Source organism: Struthio camelus, chromosome 1 (genome assembly GCF_040807025.1).
Source record: "Struthio camelus isolate bStrCam1 chromosome 1, bStrCam1.hap1, whole genome shotgun sequence".
In the NCBI taxonomy this organism is placed as follows: domain Eukaryota; kingdom Metazoa; phylum Chordata; class Aves; order Struthioniformes; family Struthionidae; genus Struthio; species Struthio camelus.
In genome coordinates, this window is record NC_090942.1 from 14460160 (window position 1) to 14478399 (window position 18240).

At 41.1% G+C, this 18240-nt stretch overlaps 1 protein-coding gene across 1 annotated transcript in view; it reads right to left on the reverse strand.

Moving 5' to 3' along the window:
• The window catches only part of RELN (reelin), a 294455-nt gene that overhangs the window by 56256 nt on the left and 219959 nt on the right, over window positions 1–18240 (reverse strand). Inside the window, exons 25-33 of the mRNA XM_068931206.1 lie at window positions 16758–16963; window positions 14790–14961; window positions 14226–14426; window positions 12028–12263; window positions 10047–10204; window positions 8908–9115; window positions 3856–3932; window positions 2147–2305; window positions 114–302 (exon numbers count right to left, since the gene is read on the reverse strand). Of these exons, the coding sequence (XP_068787307.1) occupies window positions 114–302; window positions 2147–2305; window positions 3856–3932; window positions 8908–9115; window positions 10047–10204; window positions 12028–12263; window positions 14226–14426; window positions 14790–14961; window positions 16758–16963 (1606 nt within the window). The remainder of the gene's footprint in view (window positions 1–113; window positions 303–2146; window positions 2306–3855; window positions 3933–8907; window positions 9116–10046; window positions 10205–12027; window positions 12264–14225; window positions 14427–14789; window positions 14962–16757; window positions 16964–18240) is intronic.

Genomic DNA, 18240 nt, shown 5'->3' on the forward strand with positions numbered 1-18240 from the left:
ACAGATTATTATGCACTTGAATATTTGTACACCTTCCATCTTGTAAAAACTTAACCCATCCACTGCTTATAAAATAGGCACATATGGATGTAGCAGTGTTTGATGACACATACCAATGTTTTCACTGAACATCAGAGCGGTATCCATAGACAGGCAGTCGATGTCTACTTGACCTCCTTGTATTCTGTACCAGCTTGCTTGTAAATCCACAGTTCCATCAAATTTATCCTGGAAGCCAGTCTGAGAACTGTCATTCATTCCTATAAGGACATCATCCAAAGCCCACTGTGCTGAATGCTTCCCTACAAAAAGAAGAACAGGCAGCTGAGTGGAGTCCCTGTTAGTTATTTATTATGCCCATGTCCTGCATCCAGCTAGTGAGCAGTGTTCAGTCACTTAGAATCATTTTGTTAAACATGACTGACGCATTACTCAAGGAATAACCTTGATTCTAGAGTATGTTTCTATTTCAGAGAAATACAGATATTTTCCTCTTCATTTCTCAAGTCTGAATGCATTCATCATCATGCACTCTTCTACGATGCCGCACAGCTAAATCGGAAAGGCCTCTATCTAGCTCCTGAAGTTTTTTTTTTAAGTGGAAGAGGATATGGCATGAAGGAAAATGCTGAAGGCTCTTGATAGAGATGATATTCATAGAAGTATTGTTCACCTTTTTCCTGAAAACCTCTCTTTTCTTGCTTTCCAGCCTACAATTCCTATCATCTCAATTCACCTTTCTACTGGCACCCTTACAATGTCATTTTACAGTACATCCACTATCATTCCCTCACAAGAGAAGAAGAATATACATTAAAATGAAATGTGAGCTCACAGCTATTTGCCAGGGCTATGCGCCATGGCATGGGTTGTGGGCTCTAAAGGCACTCTTCACTAAGTTAGGCCAGACAAAGGACAATCTGTGAAAGAGCTAATTTCTGTTGTGAGGAATGGTTGTCACCTACTGGTATAGAGATTGGTATTTCAATCTCCTGTACTGGGAACTTTAGGACTGCCATCAGGTTGTCTCAGAGTGACTGGTCTCAGCAAGGATGGATGTCGTCCAGGCGCCCTGCAGGGCAAGTGGCCACCGGCAGGACACAGGTAGGGAGCATCAGGACTGCCACTGCACCACTGACCAGCACAAACGACCATGGCAGGACGATGGTCTGCAGTGCACCAGTTACTGTTTAGCATTTTTCCCAAATGAAGCGGCTTCTTAAATAAATCACATCCCTCTTGTCTTGTCTACTCTCTTGCCTAGTGAGGACAGTTAACTTCAGCACATAAATTTTAAGCAAATGTACAAATAAAAACAGCCATCAAAATGATAAATGATAGCCAAGAAGCTACATACCATAACTACCTGGCTATAAGCTGTGTGTCTTTCTCCCCAGGGAATTGCTGTAAAATGCACTTTGCTATATATTTGAACATTACCTTGTATTTCCTGCTGAAGAGCAGGGATCCAGGAGCTTGCACAAAGGTTAGACACTTAATCAGGACAGTTTTAATAATGACAGCTTGCCCCCACGCAAGATGGGAGCTCTCACAGTGGTTGTAGAAATCAGTCAGCCCCCAAGTTTTACTTTCAGCTGAGGATGCGGGAAATGAGCCCTGGCTGAATGGGGGTTGGTGGAGTAGCAGAAGGGCAGGGCTCTGTGACCCCAGAGAAGGCAGGGGACAGAGGTCCTGCTTTGGCGTGAGAACCATCAGGTAGGCAGATTCAATGCCAGATCATACCTCCCCTTCCACAACAGACAAAAATTGAAATAAAATTTGTAGGCCATTTTGCATTCAGGTCACTGCACACTCAGGTAAATCCTGTAAGCTTATTCAGGATTTTCTCTGTAATCTTCTTTTCCCACTCTCACCTCTGTTCTCTCTCAGGATCTTTGGTTTAAACTTAGCTCTGAAACAATTTGTTTCCTCTGAAGCCCAATATGCCATCTGGTGCTATAAAAGCTAATCATGCCTGCACTGTGACTCAGGTAAGCCTAAATGCAGGACACTAACAGAATCCAGACTGCTCACCAGAATATATTTCAGTAAGTTAAGGTTTGTGCAGAACAAGTCCATACTGAGAAGCACTGACACACCGGTTGTGTAAAACTACTTAATGAATTTTCAGGACTGCATTGCTTACCATGCTGGGGTTGCCACCACCTGAACGTGGTTGCGGGGGTTTTGGCCTCCCGAGGTAAGTCTATCGAAACAATCTGGGGTTCCAGGTAGGACATGAAATCCAGCTCTCGCAGCAAATGCCAGGTGATCCCGTTATCATTTGTATACTGAACAACAAGCCCTGTACCCAAAATTAAGAAAGGCAGTTTATTCAGACAAATATACAGAAAAATGAGGGCAACTCTTCAGCCTGTGTGTGGGAGCTGCCAGTCCCAGTTCAGTGCACGCCACCTGATGCGAGTGAGCCTCCCCTACTTATCTGGCATCTCCTGGCACAGGCGCATTTTGGGGACAAAGAGTCCTCTTGGAAAGATGACACGACCTTACCAGCTGGCATGTGTTATGCTGCTTTCCTGCACCAAACTCAAAGGATCAAATCTTTTCCTTAGGGAGGAGGTTACAACCTCAGCGAAACTAATGACTGTGCCACAGAAACCATAGGAATAATGTGACTTTCTCAATATAGTCAGCATTTACTTCATATCGGAATCCTCATAGTTTGTGTGGGACACTAAGTTCTAATTCTGATAGCTGAGATGCCAAATACAGTTAGTTCACAATGCTCAGGTTACCTATGCAAGTTCACAGCATCTTAAAAAATTATCTTAATATTCAGATAATTTAAGATAGTCCATGTATCCTACACACAGTGTGGCAAATACTAGCCCTTAACAGAATTGTTAGGAAACATTACTCCTTAAGTATATTTCTTCTCTCAAAACTTATCTCAAAACTTTTAGACGGAAGTATTTCCAAAGACAGTGGATTTGCTTGTGACTTATTCTGGTGTAAATGAGAGGAGAGTCAAATCCTCATTGTAATCTCAGCTGAAAGACTGCCGTTCTGAGTCTCTATCAATATAAATGCCAAAAGTCAGGAAGCAGACCACTGGTGCTAAATGATTTATACTGAGAGGAAAATGAGGTTTTGTCATCTACCAGATGTCACTGATTTGTCCTCATATAACTAAAGCACTTTCCCCAAGCGGAGCATCTGCTCCCCAAATTCTGCTGAACCTTCCCAGATCCAAGTATCATCCCAGCCTCCCACCACAAATTACAAGCACGTGGATAAAACAGGAAGGGGCATAGCTGGGAAATATGAATTTTTTAATGCTACATATATTTACAGCTGCAGCTTTATAATTTCGCGCTTGAGGTAAATCATGCATGAGAATGGGCTGAAAGGCAATCTTTTACTATGCAGTTGAAAGGATGAACAAGCTTTCAGGCACAAAAGCTCTTCTTCAGGTTGGAGTCAGAAGAAGTCAACTTTATCCTGAACTTGAAGCCTGTTCATTGTGTTTCAGACCTGAAGAAAGTTCTGGGTACTTGCCAATTTACCTATTTTCCAACCCTATCAGTTAGTGTAATAAAAGCTATTAACCTCTTTTTACAAATCCTGTCTTTCTTAAACCATCACAGCTCCAAGAAGTTACTCTTCTGGATAGAGTAGCAGTAGGCTTGGAGGAAATAAATATAAAGACAAATTTGGAATGAAAGTAAATAGTTTTAATAGTTAACTTCTGCACCATATATGAAAGATGAAGAGATAACTGATCTATAGAAAAAATAAAACAATCCTCTTTTTGATTTTATAAAGCTGCTAAAAGGTAAATACACTGTAAGAGACCCAAAATACAAAATCTTGATTATAATGAAGAGGCTTTACCTTCATTCCTGGCTCTCGGTTTGTTGCAGGAGCTCCCAATAGTCTTGCTTCCAATTTGTACATAAAACTGAACTAGCCTGTTAAAAAAATCAGAGCAGAAGAGAAGAGTAATTAACTTCCGATAGGACAAGATCCATCAGAATAACTCCCCTCCTCTTAACCAATGTGAGATTTTCAGATCGATCAGTATTCCAGGCCCAGTGGTTAGGTAATGTTTCCACTGAAATCAAGTATTGTCACAATAAACAGTGGAGGATTCAAGCTGTAAGAGTCAGGGTGGTTATTGATTCTGTGCCTAATACCTGTGTTGTTGGACTGAGCAGCAGGTTGAACAGTGCCCTGCTTCACACAAGGCAGAAGAACTCCAAAGCAGGCAAACCTGCTCCTTACATCAGATATTACCTTGACCTCTCATAATGGGAAATTGGTTTACGCCTCAAAATACTATATTAAAGTTTTTATTATAATTATTATATCCTCACTAAATCTCTAGTCTGTTTTTGATCCTTAAATTCTTGGTGTAAACAACTTTCAGCGAAAATGAGTTCCAAACTTTGATTCGACGTTTTGTGAAGTAGTCACTTTGATTTTGAATCTCTACCTTTTGATTTCATCGACTGTTCACTTGTTCTCGTGTCATGAGACAGGGAGAAGAAACTTCCTGATCTGCCTTCCTTGCAGCCTTCCCGCAGTATGTACTTCTATCACTTCCCTGCCTTCTCCTCCTCCTTTCTACAGTAAACCATGTGAACCTTTTCATCTTTCTGTATGTAAGAAAGTTTTTCCATATCCTTGATTTTTCCCATAGCCATTTTCTGACATCCCTCTAAAGCTGCATTATTCCTCTGAAGACAGTATCACTGGTTTTATTGACAGAATTGTGGATAAGCCTAGCATCTCCTTATTCACCTAGACTTTTATTAATCTCTACCCCATTCTTGTGCTCCCTAAACTCTTGTCTTTTTTTTCCCTCAATCTATAGTCATGCCCTGGTACCCGATATTTTTAATTGTGACTCTATGGTGTAAGACGAGTTTACATCTTCTCTCAGATTTGCGTTATTTTGATAATAGCACGCAATTCATTTTAACTGATGTCCTGCTGCTCGCTCATCATTTTTCATTATATGTCTCCAATATCCATCTGAGTCGTAACTGATCATAACTAACGTAAGCAGCACTGAGATGACTGGGAATGCCATCACCCCTTATGATCTTCTCATAAGCTCAGTCACGATCCTCTTCTGTTTCTAAAAGCAACCACACTCATCTTCTGTTGTCAAAATCTGCATTTCACAGGTGAGATGTTTTGTATGTCCGTAGGAACTAGGACAAGCTGGAATATACTCATCAGTTGGATTCCTAATATAATCCCATACCTCAAGAACAGCGAGCGTCACAATATTACACTATTTAGCCAGGTAGGTCCTACTATTTTATGTAGCCCTGTTGCCTGAGACAGTATTCAGGCAATAAAACACTAGACAGCAGTCTCAGAGAGACTTATGGTTTTATGATGGAAGCCTTTTTTATGATTACCAAATGTAAAGATCAGTAAAAACCAAAAACAAAAGACAAAAACACCCCTTTCTGCAGAAGGGTGAATCAACCCATCTGAGCTGTAAGAGTTTGACCCAGAACAGCTCTCTGAGATGGTTGTACAGTCATTAGCAACAGAGTCTGCAACACAGATGGGAGCCAAGTCAGCTAACAAGCCAGATGTCATCACTAGGAAAAAAATATATGTATTCCACAGCTTTTATGCAGCTACTACAGCTGCCAGGTAGGTGCTCTGTGCAAGTGCGCTCACTAAACAGATAGCGAAGGGTGTCATAAGGGAAAAGTCATCAGAGGCAGTAGCCCATCAGTAACCAAAATGCATCCAGGTATCATATTGTCAACCAGGAGGATGAAAATACTGCAGGCAAAATTGTGCCTTTGGCTCATGGGGCCACGCAAAAGGGAAAGGATGGAGAGATTCCCGTGCGCTTCCAAAGTGCAGGGCAGAAAATGATCTGGGGGAAATGAATTTTGACACTCCTTTACAGCTCAGTTAGCACTACAGGACAGCCTTCTAATACATGGAAAAAAGTGTAATCAGTCAAACAGGGAAATAAGGAAACGACAGGAAAAACAAAGCTAAGATTCATGGCAGCACTTAATGTATATGCTAAACATAGAGTGCATGTTTACATCATTGGCTTCAAGGAGCAAGCTTTAGTTTTAAGTGCTTTTAGCTTTAAACTTTGGTTTAGTGGTGTCCTGTTAGACTGCATCCCTGATCAACAACATCACACACCTCGAGCTGATAAATCTTGATCTCTTAGGGGTAGGGTGAACCGGGAGCACAGGGCTTCAGGGTGCCCTGCTCCCTGTGCGAAAAGAAGGATGAGGAGGAAAAGGGTCTTCATACTTCTTACAAGAAAAGACAATAATTGACTTTACGTATCAAAAGCTGTACTGAGGCAAGATGATACAGCATATGCACAGGTAGGTCTGCAGGAATTTAGACTGAAAATCAAATTTCAATGTCTTAACAATATTTTTCCATTTTTCACTATTCTATGCCCAATTTAATGAAACAGGATCTTGAAAGGTCTGTGAAAATATTCTTAACCTGAAGAATAAGAAGCTTAAAAAGCTACTGCAGGACTTTCATGCTTTCTATTCACAACCCTCAATACATGTGTATGGTATGTCTTCAAAAGCATATTTTCCTCCTGTTTACTCAATCACTAAAAAAACCCCAAGCAAAAAACCCACACACAAATAAAAGATAGCCGTGCAAGGGCTAAGGTGACCCCTAGTAAGATAACCTAATTCTATGCAAGGCATTATTAAATGCACAAACTAATACGAAAAAAGGGAAAAAGTGCTTCCCTCTAATCTCCTCTTTCAAGTAATGTTAACTTTAGCTCCAATAACAGAAGAAATTTTTAGGCTGAGGTATGATTTTTTTCAGGCTAGCTCTTTTAGGTAATCCCTCACACTTTCGCAAATTTAGTATGCTCTTGCTTCTAGAAACAAGAGCCAATCAACATCACAGATAGTCTCAAACATTAAAGTGGGATTCATCTGTTCTAAGCAAGGCCCCTAAAAGCTGGATGCCTAAGTCATACTTGGCCAACCTTCATAACTGATGAAAAAAATACAAAGCATCCAGACGGTGATGCACCTGGCCTTTGCTAGACCCTGTTTTAGGATGAGTTGAATTGCCCTTCTGAAGTAGTTATTTCTCTAATTTGAGTAAAAAGGAAGCCTAGGGAAATTACTTTTTTCTAAGGAGTCTACCTTCTGGACAAGCTGCCTGACGTGGATCCCAGCCTCGAGCATTGGTGGTACCACTGCACATCGGTGGCTGAAGAAACCGCAACATTAACATTAGTCCCATTTATTTTTTGATATGACTGGTGTATTGGTTCTGTTTAACAAACAAGCCAGGGATGTGGCTTCAAATTTGAACTGTTCAAGGAAGCGAATATGCTCACCGTGAGGCTTATAAAGAAATGTGATGCTAGTTTATTTTGGCAAACTAGTCAGTCTCAGCAGGAGAGCTGCCTGTGCGTTGAACACACGTTCAGAAGAGGAATCTTGCTCTTATCAGATGGGGTCACTCTGGCCATTTAAATTATTGTTCTCATGCAAAATGGAAGTAGCGATAGATTAGAAAAGACAAGAAAGACCACTGCTCAGCATGAGAAAATTTAAAACTTCTCTTGGCTTTTTAAATGGTTCAAACTTTGTAAAAACAGAAAGCTATAAATATGATTATCTGGCATTAAAAGTGGTTTCATAGTAATGAGGAAGTTAAAGAAAATCTTTTTGTTTTATAAAAAGGTTTCTTCAGGAAAGAAGGAATAACTCACAGATATCATTTGGACATAGACTTCTGGAAGATGTGGTCACTTCCAATATTATACTTCAATGGATTAATGACATGAGATTTAAAAAGACTGTAGAACAGGAAAAAACGTGCTCAGATCGTCCCAGAGTTCCCGTGCAAACATGTACTTGTCAAAAGCGTATTTGTCAAACAATGAATTAATTAAACTATTAAGTAATTATTGAATAAATGATTCAAGTCATTTGTCTGAGGAGGATTTATCAGACCGGAGGGACACAGAGCAAAGGCAGCTGGAGCTGTGCTGCACTGTGCTGGGGAGCAGCAAAGGGTCACCCGAAGCCCACGGCACCCATCCTGCCCCAGGGATCCCCACCTGAGCTGGAGAGGGGTAGCACTAATTTGTGGCTGCTGTCTGACTAACGATGTCTCAGATTAAATAATGCAGCAGAACACTGCCTTGTGTACTCTTGAAGCAGTATTTGTCAGGAGAAATATATTTTTATTAAACCGGCTGATAAAATTGTAGAGTGGGTGAGGTTTCAGGCACATGATCCCTCCTGGGACTGGACAAAGCAGCAGTAAACTCCAGGCTAAATAACAGACCTAAATAATAGCTCTTAGTTTATCCTAATTACATTAATCAATTAGACAATTCGAGAGAAAGGGGATAATTAGTACCAGTGGAGCAGAATTCTGCAGCAGCAGGGAGAGAACAGAAACCTTGCTAGCCTCTTGACTATAGAGAAGCAATAAATATTCCATTTCTTTACACTTCTTACCGGCTGACTGATTCACAACATCCAGCAAGTAAAACATGCCTTATTTGCTATGCTGTCAGGATGTCTGCAATTCAATGCAGTGTGCGGACAGGGAGTTTTTCCATCCAGCTGAGGGCAGAGTCTTAGGGTTTGTGGAGTTTCCAAGCCTGCATCTCCTGCCTGTCCTTCTGGAACACAGCGCTAAGCCATCTTCCCAGAAGGATAAATGGTTCATATTTTCTATACTGTTATTCCATTCTGCTTCTAACCTAAATTTTCCCACTCAAGAAAGGCAAGTCTTGGGCCAGAATCAAGGAAAAGGAATTTATCTGTCTTTAAGGTGTATCCTACTGGTTGCAATCACCAGAAAAACATTTCACACCTTCTGCCATCCACACTTGCAATAACGTCAATACACAGACAGTTCTGAGAAGTAGCATTCATAATTGACCTGATATTTGTGGTGTCCAGTGGAACAGTCCTCGCTTCCCTTTTGCCCGGTCCATTGAAGTACAGAGACTTTCCATCACTGAGCACTCCACAGCCTGTTCCAACCTGACCTCCTGTTATCTTGTACCAGAGAGGGCTTAGCTTCCTCTCAAACCTGTCGAACATCTCACTGTGATTAGGTACACTAGACACACAGGTTCCATGTGATGCTTCAAGAAAAAAAATACACAGGAGATGCTTTGTTGAAACTGTGCTGAACAGAGTAGAGGTCAGATACAGTAAATCGGCAAACAGTTCTATTGCACCCACACACGAGCAAGTACCATGCTTTTCTGAGAAAATGCCACAATGACAGGATTGCCCCTTCAAAAATCCTCTTTAAAAGTCTTTGTAGGCAGAAAAAGCTTCCTTCCTCTAAACTCTAAGATGGCTTAATTTAATAGGTGAACACCAGCTGCATTTTATATTGATAAGACATTTTATATAAACAGACAAATATTATCCGTTCATTTCTTTTTAAAGAAATTGAACAAAAGATGTTAGCTTATTGCTTTGTTGGTTTAGAGGGTTCAAAAGAGCAGAATATGCAACTGGTTGTGTCAAATATTGCTTTTTCATTGGGTTTTGGGTTTGTTTTTTTTTTTTTGATTTCAGCCTAAAAGCCCTTGAAACCACAAGTGAGCAGAATTTGCTGCAGAAGGCCTGTCAGAACATATGTTCCTTTCTGGTCCCATGCCATCTGAAGGCCAGGGGACCAAAAAACAGCAGGAATTCTTTTGAAGACTATCCAAAAGTTTTTTAGCAGGCTTTTTAGTTTATAATATTTTATTTTGTTTTCTCTTTTATTGCTGGTCTCTTCCCATTTGTACAGATGGTGATGTGCAAAGATCACAGTTGTCAGAAACATCACTGGTGTCTCATGTCTTAGACTGCTCTGTTTTGCCTGTAGTGAACTCTTTTACCTATTTTTTTTTAAACTTTCTTTTACTTAACAAGGAAAAGATTCTAAGCTGGCAGCCCACAGAATTTATGTCATCATATATTTTTCTGGTATATTGGAGAAGAAAAACAAGATGCCTGATTTACAGAAACAGCTCAGCCAAAGTCTACTGAAATTACATCTAAACAAGGTTGTCTTACCTGTATAGCCTAAGTCACAAAAACAGACTCCCGAGACACAGTCCCCGTGACCATTGCAGTAACCCGGGCAAGGCTCAGAAATGTAAACGCCGTCTAAGCCGAAAGGAGGCACGCTCTTGTGGGAACTGCTCTCTTGGATCCACCGGAATCGAGTCTTACTGTAGAGAAACAACAACGAAAGGCACCGTATTACCACACAGTTTTAGTCCCTCCTGCACACTTCATGCGCTCTTTGCTTAAGATTAAAAGGAGTTTTTCGTAAATTAGCCCTTTGCAAATAAGATGCAAATGCATGCCTGGAAAATATTGCTCACATCCTAAGATTTATGCAACTTTACTTACACATATTTTTTCCAGAATGTTTTTAATGTATTTTGACTTCCTCTATTTCTCTGGCCCATGTCCACCAATGTGGTGCGAAGAACAGATTACGTGGTTTTGTTAGCAAGAGCGAACGACTAGACATGACTCTGAAGATACCTTTTACTACTCAGGACAAACTGAACTGCTAATTACACTTTACAACCTCAGAACTCCATTTGTTACAGTACAAAGAACGCAGCAATGACCGTGATGTGCTTTCCTAGAGGATCATATCATTTTAATTAAAAATCTTTGGATATAGAAAAAAATCATCCACAGTCTGCAGATAAAGACAAATGAAGTATTCTACAGGACATGTGAACAGAAGTACAAATCTTTTATTCTTGGATGACAACAGGAAATTCCTGAAAAACAGCAATCTACTCCTTAACCTCTACAGCTGAAAGTGCTTCAGGGACTTCAGTGAGCGCATACTAAGTCACACCAGCTGACCCACTGCATAGGAAGTTTGTTCAGGAGAAGGTATTTTGGTTTTTAAGTCTAACTTTTAGAAAAATCATTTTATAGGACCTGCAGAGGGGGGAAACGATTTAAAATCTTATTACCGATCCAATGGGTTAAGCAAGATCCCCCTTCCTACCCTGCCTAAAGAGTAACGGAACTGCTGCTTTTTCTACTCTCTGCAGGGATTTGGTAGGTAGGTGATCATCTTGCCAGTGCTTCGTACCAACTGATAACACAGGATGCTCCCAGGGAAACCCAGGATTTCCAGAGTGACCCGTAACCCGTTCAGCGCTCAGCACACTGGGAGCCTCGTCGCACTCGCAGCTAGCATGAGCTTCTTACTCCCGATCACACTACTGAAAATAATGCCAAACCGACCGCTGCTATTGACTCTGCTCTGCTTGTTTTGGGAAAACCAAATCAGCTGGTGTCAGCTCTGTGCAGTTTGGCATCTGCTTTCATTGGCTGATTATGGAAGAAAAGACAAACTGGTCGCAGTCCACGCTGCTCTTTCGACTCCTTGCAGCAGAGGCGCTGGCTCCCCGGCGACCCGATACGCCGCACACCGAAAACCTGCGGGGTGGCTGGACGGTCAGGAGCCCGCGGCAGCAGGACGAGGCCAAACCCGGGGCGGCGCTGGAGCGGCAGGGGCCTGGCCGGGGGCTCGGGGCGGCCGCCCGCGACCCATCGCCCGGCTGTTTCCACCGGGTGCCGGCGGTGGCTCAGGCCGCGGGGTTTTCACCAGCGCTGGGAGAAAGCCAGAGCGGGAGCTAAATTGCAAAATTAACCCTGTTGAAATGGCTTATTTGATTCAAGCGACTCATCACTCTCTCGCTGGTGCCTCTGACCTAACTGATAAGTGTAAAGAAAGGCAGCACCGTGATGAAGAGATTTATGTCAAATTAAAATACGTTTTTTTTTTTTTTTAATTACAGTTCCTTGCTGCTTTGTAATTTAATTTATAGACAGTTCTGACACCTTTTCAACGGAAAGCATGTCCCTGTTTGGAGAGCACAGTATATTCCTTCTAGAATCTGTGGATTTTGCGCGTTTGCTTTCTTTGCAGCCCGCAACGTCTTCCCAACGTAGCCTCAAAGAGCAGGCAGCTAATTCACGGGTACCGCTGGCATCGCTGGCTCAAAATCTACAGTACCTGGCTGCGAGCGACCTCGGGATGACAACAGTAATTCTTGTCCAGTCCTCAAAGTCGCCGGTGTAGTACACGGTGGGCTCGCTCAGTTCCCGGGAGCTGCCCTCGCAGCCTTTCGTTCCCGGAGAGGCCGGGTAGCATCCCTCCCTGACGAGCGACCAGAAGAGGCCGGCGTCGTGCGAGTACTGCAGCAGCACCGGAGCCGAGCTGCTGTACTGGGTGCTGCAGCCAATGTTCAGCTGCAAGGAAGCAGAGTGGGAGACGTGAGCTGAAGAAAGCTGCACCGCTCTTTGGGGTTGCTGGCAGCAAACCACCTTGTTCCCCTTTCTGCTCGGAGGGCTTAGCCCTGAACGCTTGCCCTGAACCCTGCTGGCAAACTTGTCCTTGACGATCCAAGCCACCCATAGTCCCTTCCCAGCGCTCCCAGAGCATCAGCCTGACTCCCGCTTCCCCTTGCAGAGGGGTGCGATCCCTGACTGCGCTCATTGACTTCATCTGAATAATGTCGGCGAGCTGGCGCTCAAAATAGAGCCAAATTTCATGAATTAAAAAGTGCATATTAAAATGAGAATGTAAGCAAGACGAAAATCAGCTGCCGCTTTGAAGTTTCCAGCTTCCGTTTTCAAACTATTAGAAAAATACTAGTTTTCACTATTTTCTTGCAGAAACTCTACATGAACTGTGGAATGCAAAATGTAAAACAAAATCATTCATGTAAAACAAAATAATTTTGACAAATTACTGTGTTTGGGTTTATCAATGCAAAATTATTCCTGGCAGCTGTTTAAAATGGAAATTTTACAAACTCAGGAAAGCGTTTAACCACATGTTTAAAATTAAAGCATGTAAACAGGGCTAGCACATTTAGATGCAGGCCATTTTGAAAGCTTTCCTAAAAAGAGACGAGCATAAACACTTCCTAAATTAAGCGCCAAAATAGTAGATATTATGAAGAAAGAGGTCTCACTGTTTCATCTGATACATATTGTTTATGTTTCTGTATGTTTACGTCACGTTGCCAAAGGCTTCACAGATGGAAGGTGTATGAAATATTTCTAAGTATTTCTTTTTTAGACTGAACATAATTTTTGCATTGCTGTTGAACACAAACCGTACAGAGTGAAGATTTAGTCACCAAAGCAGATAAAATGATCAAGAAGTAAACAACATCTTTTTCAGGCTAAATGGTATTTACACATTGAAGTCTTTTTGGCTTTTGGACAGGTAAAGATATAAAACTACAAAAAAAAAAAAAGGACTCAGGAATCGTACTGCAGTCCTCCGTTTGTATAGTGCTTTATCAGCCCAACCTTTAGATGAAATGAGATTATTTCACAAATCCCACTATTTCTAACTAACTTTTCTATTTATAGAACTGTGGGAATTATATTTGAAAAGCTGCCTGTAAACATCTGATCTCTTTAATAATTCTACTTGTAAATTATTCAGCGTCTGTATCCACCAATTATGTAAGCACCATGTATTTGTGGCTACCTCATTAAAATTGCATTGCAACCAACCTCCAGAATTCACCAATGGGATTTCATTATAAACTCAATAAAATTTTGATTAGGGTTCAGAAATAACTGCTTGTCAAAGCAAACGCATTTTCTTTGGAGCCCATATTCTGATGTATTGTCAGACCACTGCAATTTTTGTAAGCCCTTTAAAGAAGAGAATGCTAATTGGAGCCCATATTCATTGACACAATAAAAGTAAATTATTTGAAAAATCCCACACTGGAGAACAGAACAGCTTGGAAGTCCTTAAATAGTTTAAAATACAAAAAATGTACGCAAACCACATTGAAGCTTTTGCAGTCATGGAGCCCCAGATGGGATAAATCCTTCTTCCCTCGACAGTGCTGTAGCATTTCCCGATACTGGCTAGAATATAATGACAGTCACTTCAAACCACTTCTGAAACTCGTTAAGGAACAATAAGCCTTTAAAATTCCTCTAGAGAGAGAGAGAGGAAAAAAAGGCTGTCCTGCACCAAGGTTTTGGCTATCCTTTTTGGAAAGCTGCATCCTATTTTATAGCGTAAGAATTCATACTTGTGCTCTTCATGTTTTTTTTTTCCACAGTGTTATAATTCATTGCTTTGTTTTGAATGGTGATCCCAACGACATCCCACAAGTATTGAGTAAGTTGAATAAGGGAAGTTTCACTGATCTGGAGGGATTTATATTTAAGGAATACCTTAAACTGCAGGACGTATCCGGGTTTCAGAGTTAAATCTCGCGTTACTGCAAACCGGTCTCCATCTGATTTACCAAAGAGCATGGCTGAGGGGGTGGCAGAGCAGAAACTTTCGTTTTTGGCCATCCCTTCGTTGGCCAACATTAACCATACGCTCAGCTGGTTCATCGGGTAATCGAACGCTGGCTTCTCATAAAAGTTCTGTTAGAAATGAAAAGAAACAAACAACAAAACAAACTCTATCACCTTGCCGTGAGACTTCAGAACAGTTTCCAAAATGTCCAATTTTCAAATTTTGCAATTTGCATTTACTGTAATTTCCCAAAAGCTGTAACTTCCAAAATTTCTGTCTTGATTTTTGAGGAGATGTATAATTACAGTATCTAGCAAAATGATTAGGAGTCTGATGGTGTTTTGACAGAAGCCAGATTAATACCATATAGAGAGATACAGCTGCAAACACTGCGGTTGTTTCATTACATATACCCTGTATATTCAAAGAAGATTCAGTAGAGGATGGCTCCAGTTTTGTGCTGGTGCCCACTGACTTCGCTTGCTTATTACCTGTGGTAAAGTCGGATTAACAACGGGAATGATGTGCTTCTGCTTCTCCGACAAAATGATGATGTCATCGATGGCCCACTGATCATACCCTTCTCCCGAAAACACAGGCTGCCACCAGCGAAACCTGGTGCAAGGAGTCTTGGCTGCAGCCGGCAGCTCCAGATAGACAAACCTGAAGGACAAAAATCCAGCAGAACTTCAGAGAACAGAGTTTGTACAGAAACGTGAGAAATACTGCTGAAAGGAGAAAAGAGCCAGGAAGGCTGATATCTGCCTTACATGCAGAACTCCTTAGAAATCCTCCACGTCTCTGAAAACTTATTTATAAACTGCATATCAGGAAACTTCCCTTCTCCTTGTCTTTCTTGCCTGTTGAGACGGTAAGATCTATTTTTTTTACTACGTATTGGTATATTGCCCAGCACAATAAGGAGCTGATTTGAATTCTTTAGCTTTGAATTAAGCTGTTCAGCTGATCCATGTTCAGCCAGTCTTAATATGCTTTTAGTGCCAGCAAATAATAAAGAAATATGCTGGCAAAATTCATTTCTCATCCTCCTCTGCTAGCTGGTCCAACTGGTAGACAAAGGCATCCTTCTATTACTATGAGTAACAGCAGTAGTTTATGTAGCAGAGTTTTCTGGTGTGGATAAAAATACTTCAGATATCCCATATGGATCTTCATAAAAGAACTGTTGGTCTTTTAGGATAGATTTTGCTTTATTTTCAACTTAGGAAATATCTTACAAAAAGTGTGTTGAACGCAGGTTATAGTTTTAAAGTTAATCATACTTAAGTTAAAAATGCAAAATTAAAGTCATTTGTGCAGTCCTATTTTGGACACCTTACATTTGTGCTTATCTATATATAAATAAATAAATAAATATATATATATATACACACACTCAATATTATTTCGCGTACTCTTTCTTTTATGCTACATATTTGTCATCATGGACCCTCTTCATTTGCTGGTTCAGCAGGCAGAGTTGAAGGAATCATCCAGGGCTATAGGGAACCTTATTTTCCAGAGGATTCTGAGATTGATGTGTTACAGAAATTGGAAAATAAATAAGATCCAGAGCACATTTGGAACAGCAGTACAAAAACTAAATATGCGTAGCTACGTATTCAGTACCATCAATAATAGTTACTCAAAGGGGAAAATGTTTTGGCTAAAAATAAGGTATTGGATAGTGCAGTGATGAAGATTTTAGTGTGTAGCTCAGGACGCCCTTCTCTGTTGGATGTTTTCTGTAGCTTTGACACAGTAACCTATTGTACTTTAGAAGAGGCTAAACAAAAGTCAATGGGTTTTAAATTGTCAAGTGCCTAGATCGCTTTCAGAAAAGGACAGTTTGCTCAATTGCAGAAGTCCTTCTGAAAACATTGCTCATTGCAATGCAAAATGAGGACACGTGGGGACAAAATTATTCAAATATCGTGAGGCATAAACTACTGTAATAGAAAACATGCTAATTCCTGCACAAACAGATGCAATGTACGTTTGCACTGACAAGCTATCTTACTGCAACGTCTAAATGCTGAAGGTGTTTTTTTTCTCCTTAATTTTCTTTAAAGTACTTTTTATTGTATGTGACATTAATACATGTTCACCAGATCTGAAACCAGAGTTAGAGGAAATAATAGATTTCTACCTCTCTTCTGGATAAGTACTGTATTTGCCTGCTTATGTTTTGCATAAATCATCATATATAGCATTTTCGTCACGTTTCACATTGGAGGTAATTGAAAACTTTCTACTTATTTCACTTTTTTTAAGGCCCTCTTTTATTAACTGTTTCATTTCTAGTGACAGGAGTTCGAGGTGGCAGCTGGGAAGAGTTTCCATGTAATGATGGCTTTTAAGCCCTATAACTTGAAATGATTTTTCATGTTTTCATGAACCGAGAAGTAGTTTGTTAAAGAGCTCATGCAGTATGGCTTGAATTTAGACCAAAATTATACCTGGGTTTGCTGAAGTCCGAGAAGTACATTTCTGCTAGTAGCTGCCAGTTGATGCCGCCGTTATTGCTGTACTGCAAGAGCACACCTTCTTCTCTGCTGTCCGGTTTATTGCACGAAGAACTGTCCCCTCCGATCTGGATGTAAAACTGGACAAAATCCACCCAGGTGGTGTCCATATCCCAGCTTACCAGCTGCCTTTTTCCAGCCTACAGTTCAAGGATTAGAGGGGGGAAAATGATATTAAACATGACACCTTTACTATGAATAGATGTATTTAAAGCCAAACACAGATGAATATTGTACAAACAACTGCACAACAGGAAGGGTATTGAATTTTATGCTAATGTGACCTTCTTCATCTTTATGGCAATGATTCTTCTTGCTTATTCTTCATGTCTAATGTCTCAGGTATGTACTTACAAGTTCTTATTCCTGCAAGCATTTTTATCACTACAGACACATTTCAACACACATTTACACATATTGATAAGTTAAGGAAACTATGTCTATACCTTACTTTCTCAGAACATTTTCTTGTCCTGTTAATTAATAGCATTACAGCCTGGATCCATAGCTCATTTGTAGGCTCTACCAAACATGCCACTTCACCGTGCTAGCCTAATATCTGGAAGGTGAACGCTCATGCTTTTGAAACTCAGCTAGCTCAAACCACCAATGACACTTAAAACCTTTGAAGAATCCTTTGACCCTGAAGAAACTCACCTGGGATACAGTGATACGGATTCAGTATTGAATTATGCCAGCTGTTTGGGTTTGTTATCTGGTTTACCTCCAGCTGAGTAAAACCCTCCGGGACCATGCCATGACAGCAAGACAGGCACAGTCTGCGGTGGAGCCCCGAGTTCCCTGCTGCAGCTCCCAATGGCTAATGCTGGCCCAGGGCACTGTGTGGCGTCCCTGATCAGCTCTTGCCAGTTTGCATTCGTAGCTTCTTTTGGAGACCCAGGGAATCTGAAATTCTCTTCCTCAAATCAAACTATAAAGGATAATAAAAAAGCAAACACCATTGCCGTGCAGCGGGCAGGTGCGTCCTGGCTGACTGAGGGCACCCGGCTTACTGATCCGCAGTGCCTCTATGCCAGGTAGGTTTCCCATCCTGCCCCTACGACATCCCTACACAAAATGTGCTCTGCTGGCAGAGGGGTTAACCAGGTTAAGCGAGAAAGGGCACCAGTTACATAAAACTTGAAAGGAATTGCAGGGGCTAACTGAAAGCCCTCTGTATTGCAAATACACCTACGACTGATTAAAACGAGTTGTAAAACAAAACACAGAAGTTCAGCAGAACAAAGCCAACGTTAATTCTGGCGCCAGAGATTGATCATGGCAGTAAACATTAGACCTTCAAATAAAAAGTAGCTATTTCAGCAAACACAAAGAAATAGAGCCTGTGTATATGAGCTCCCCAAACAAGGCACAAATGTTGTTGGGCAGCCATAAAAATAATTTTTATAACATTTAT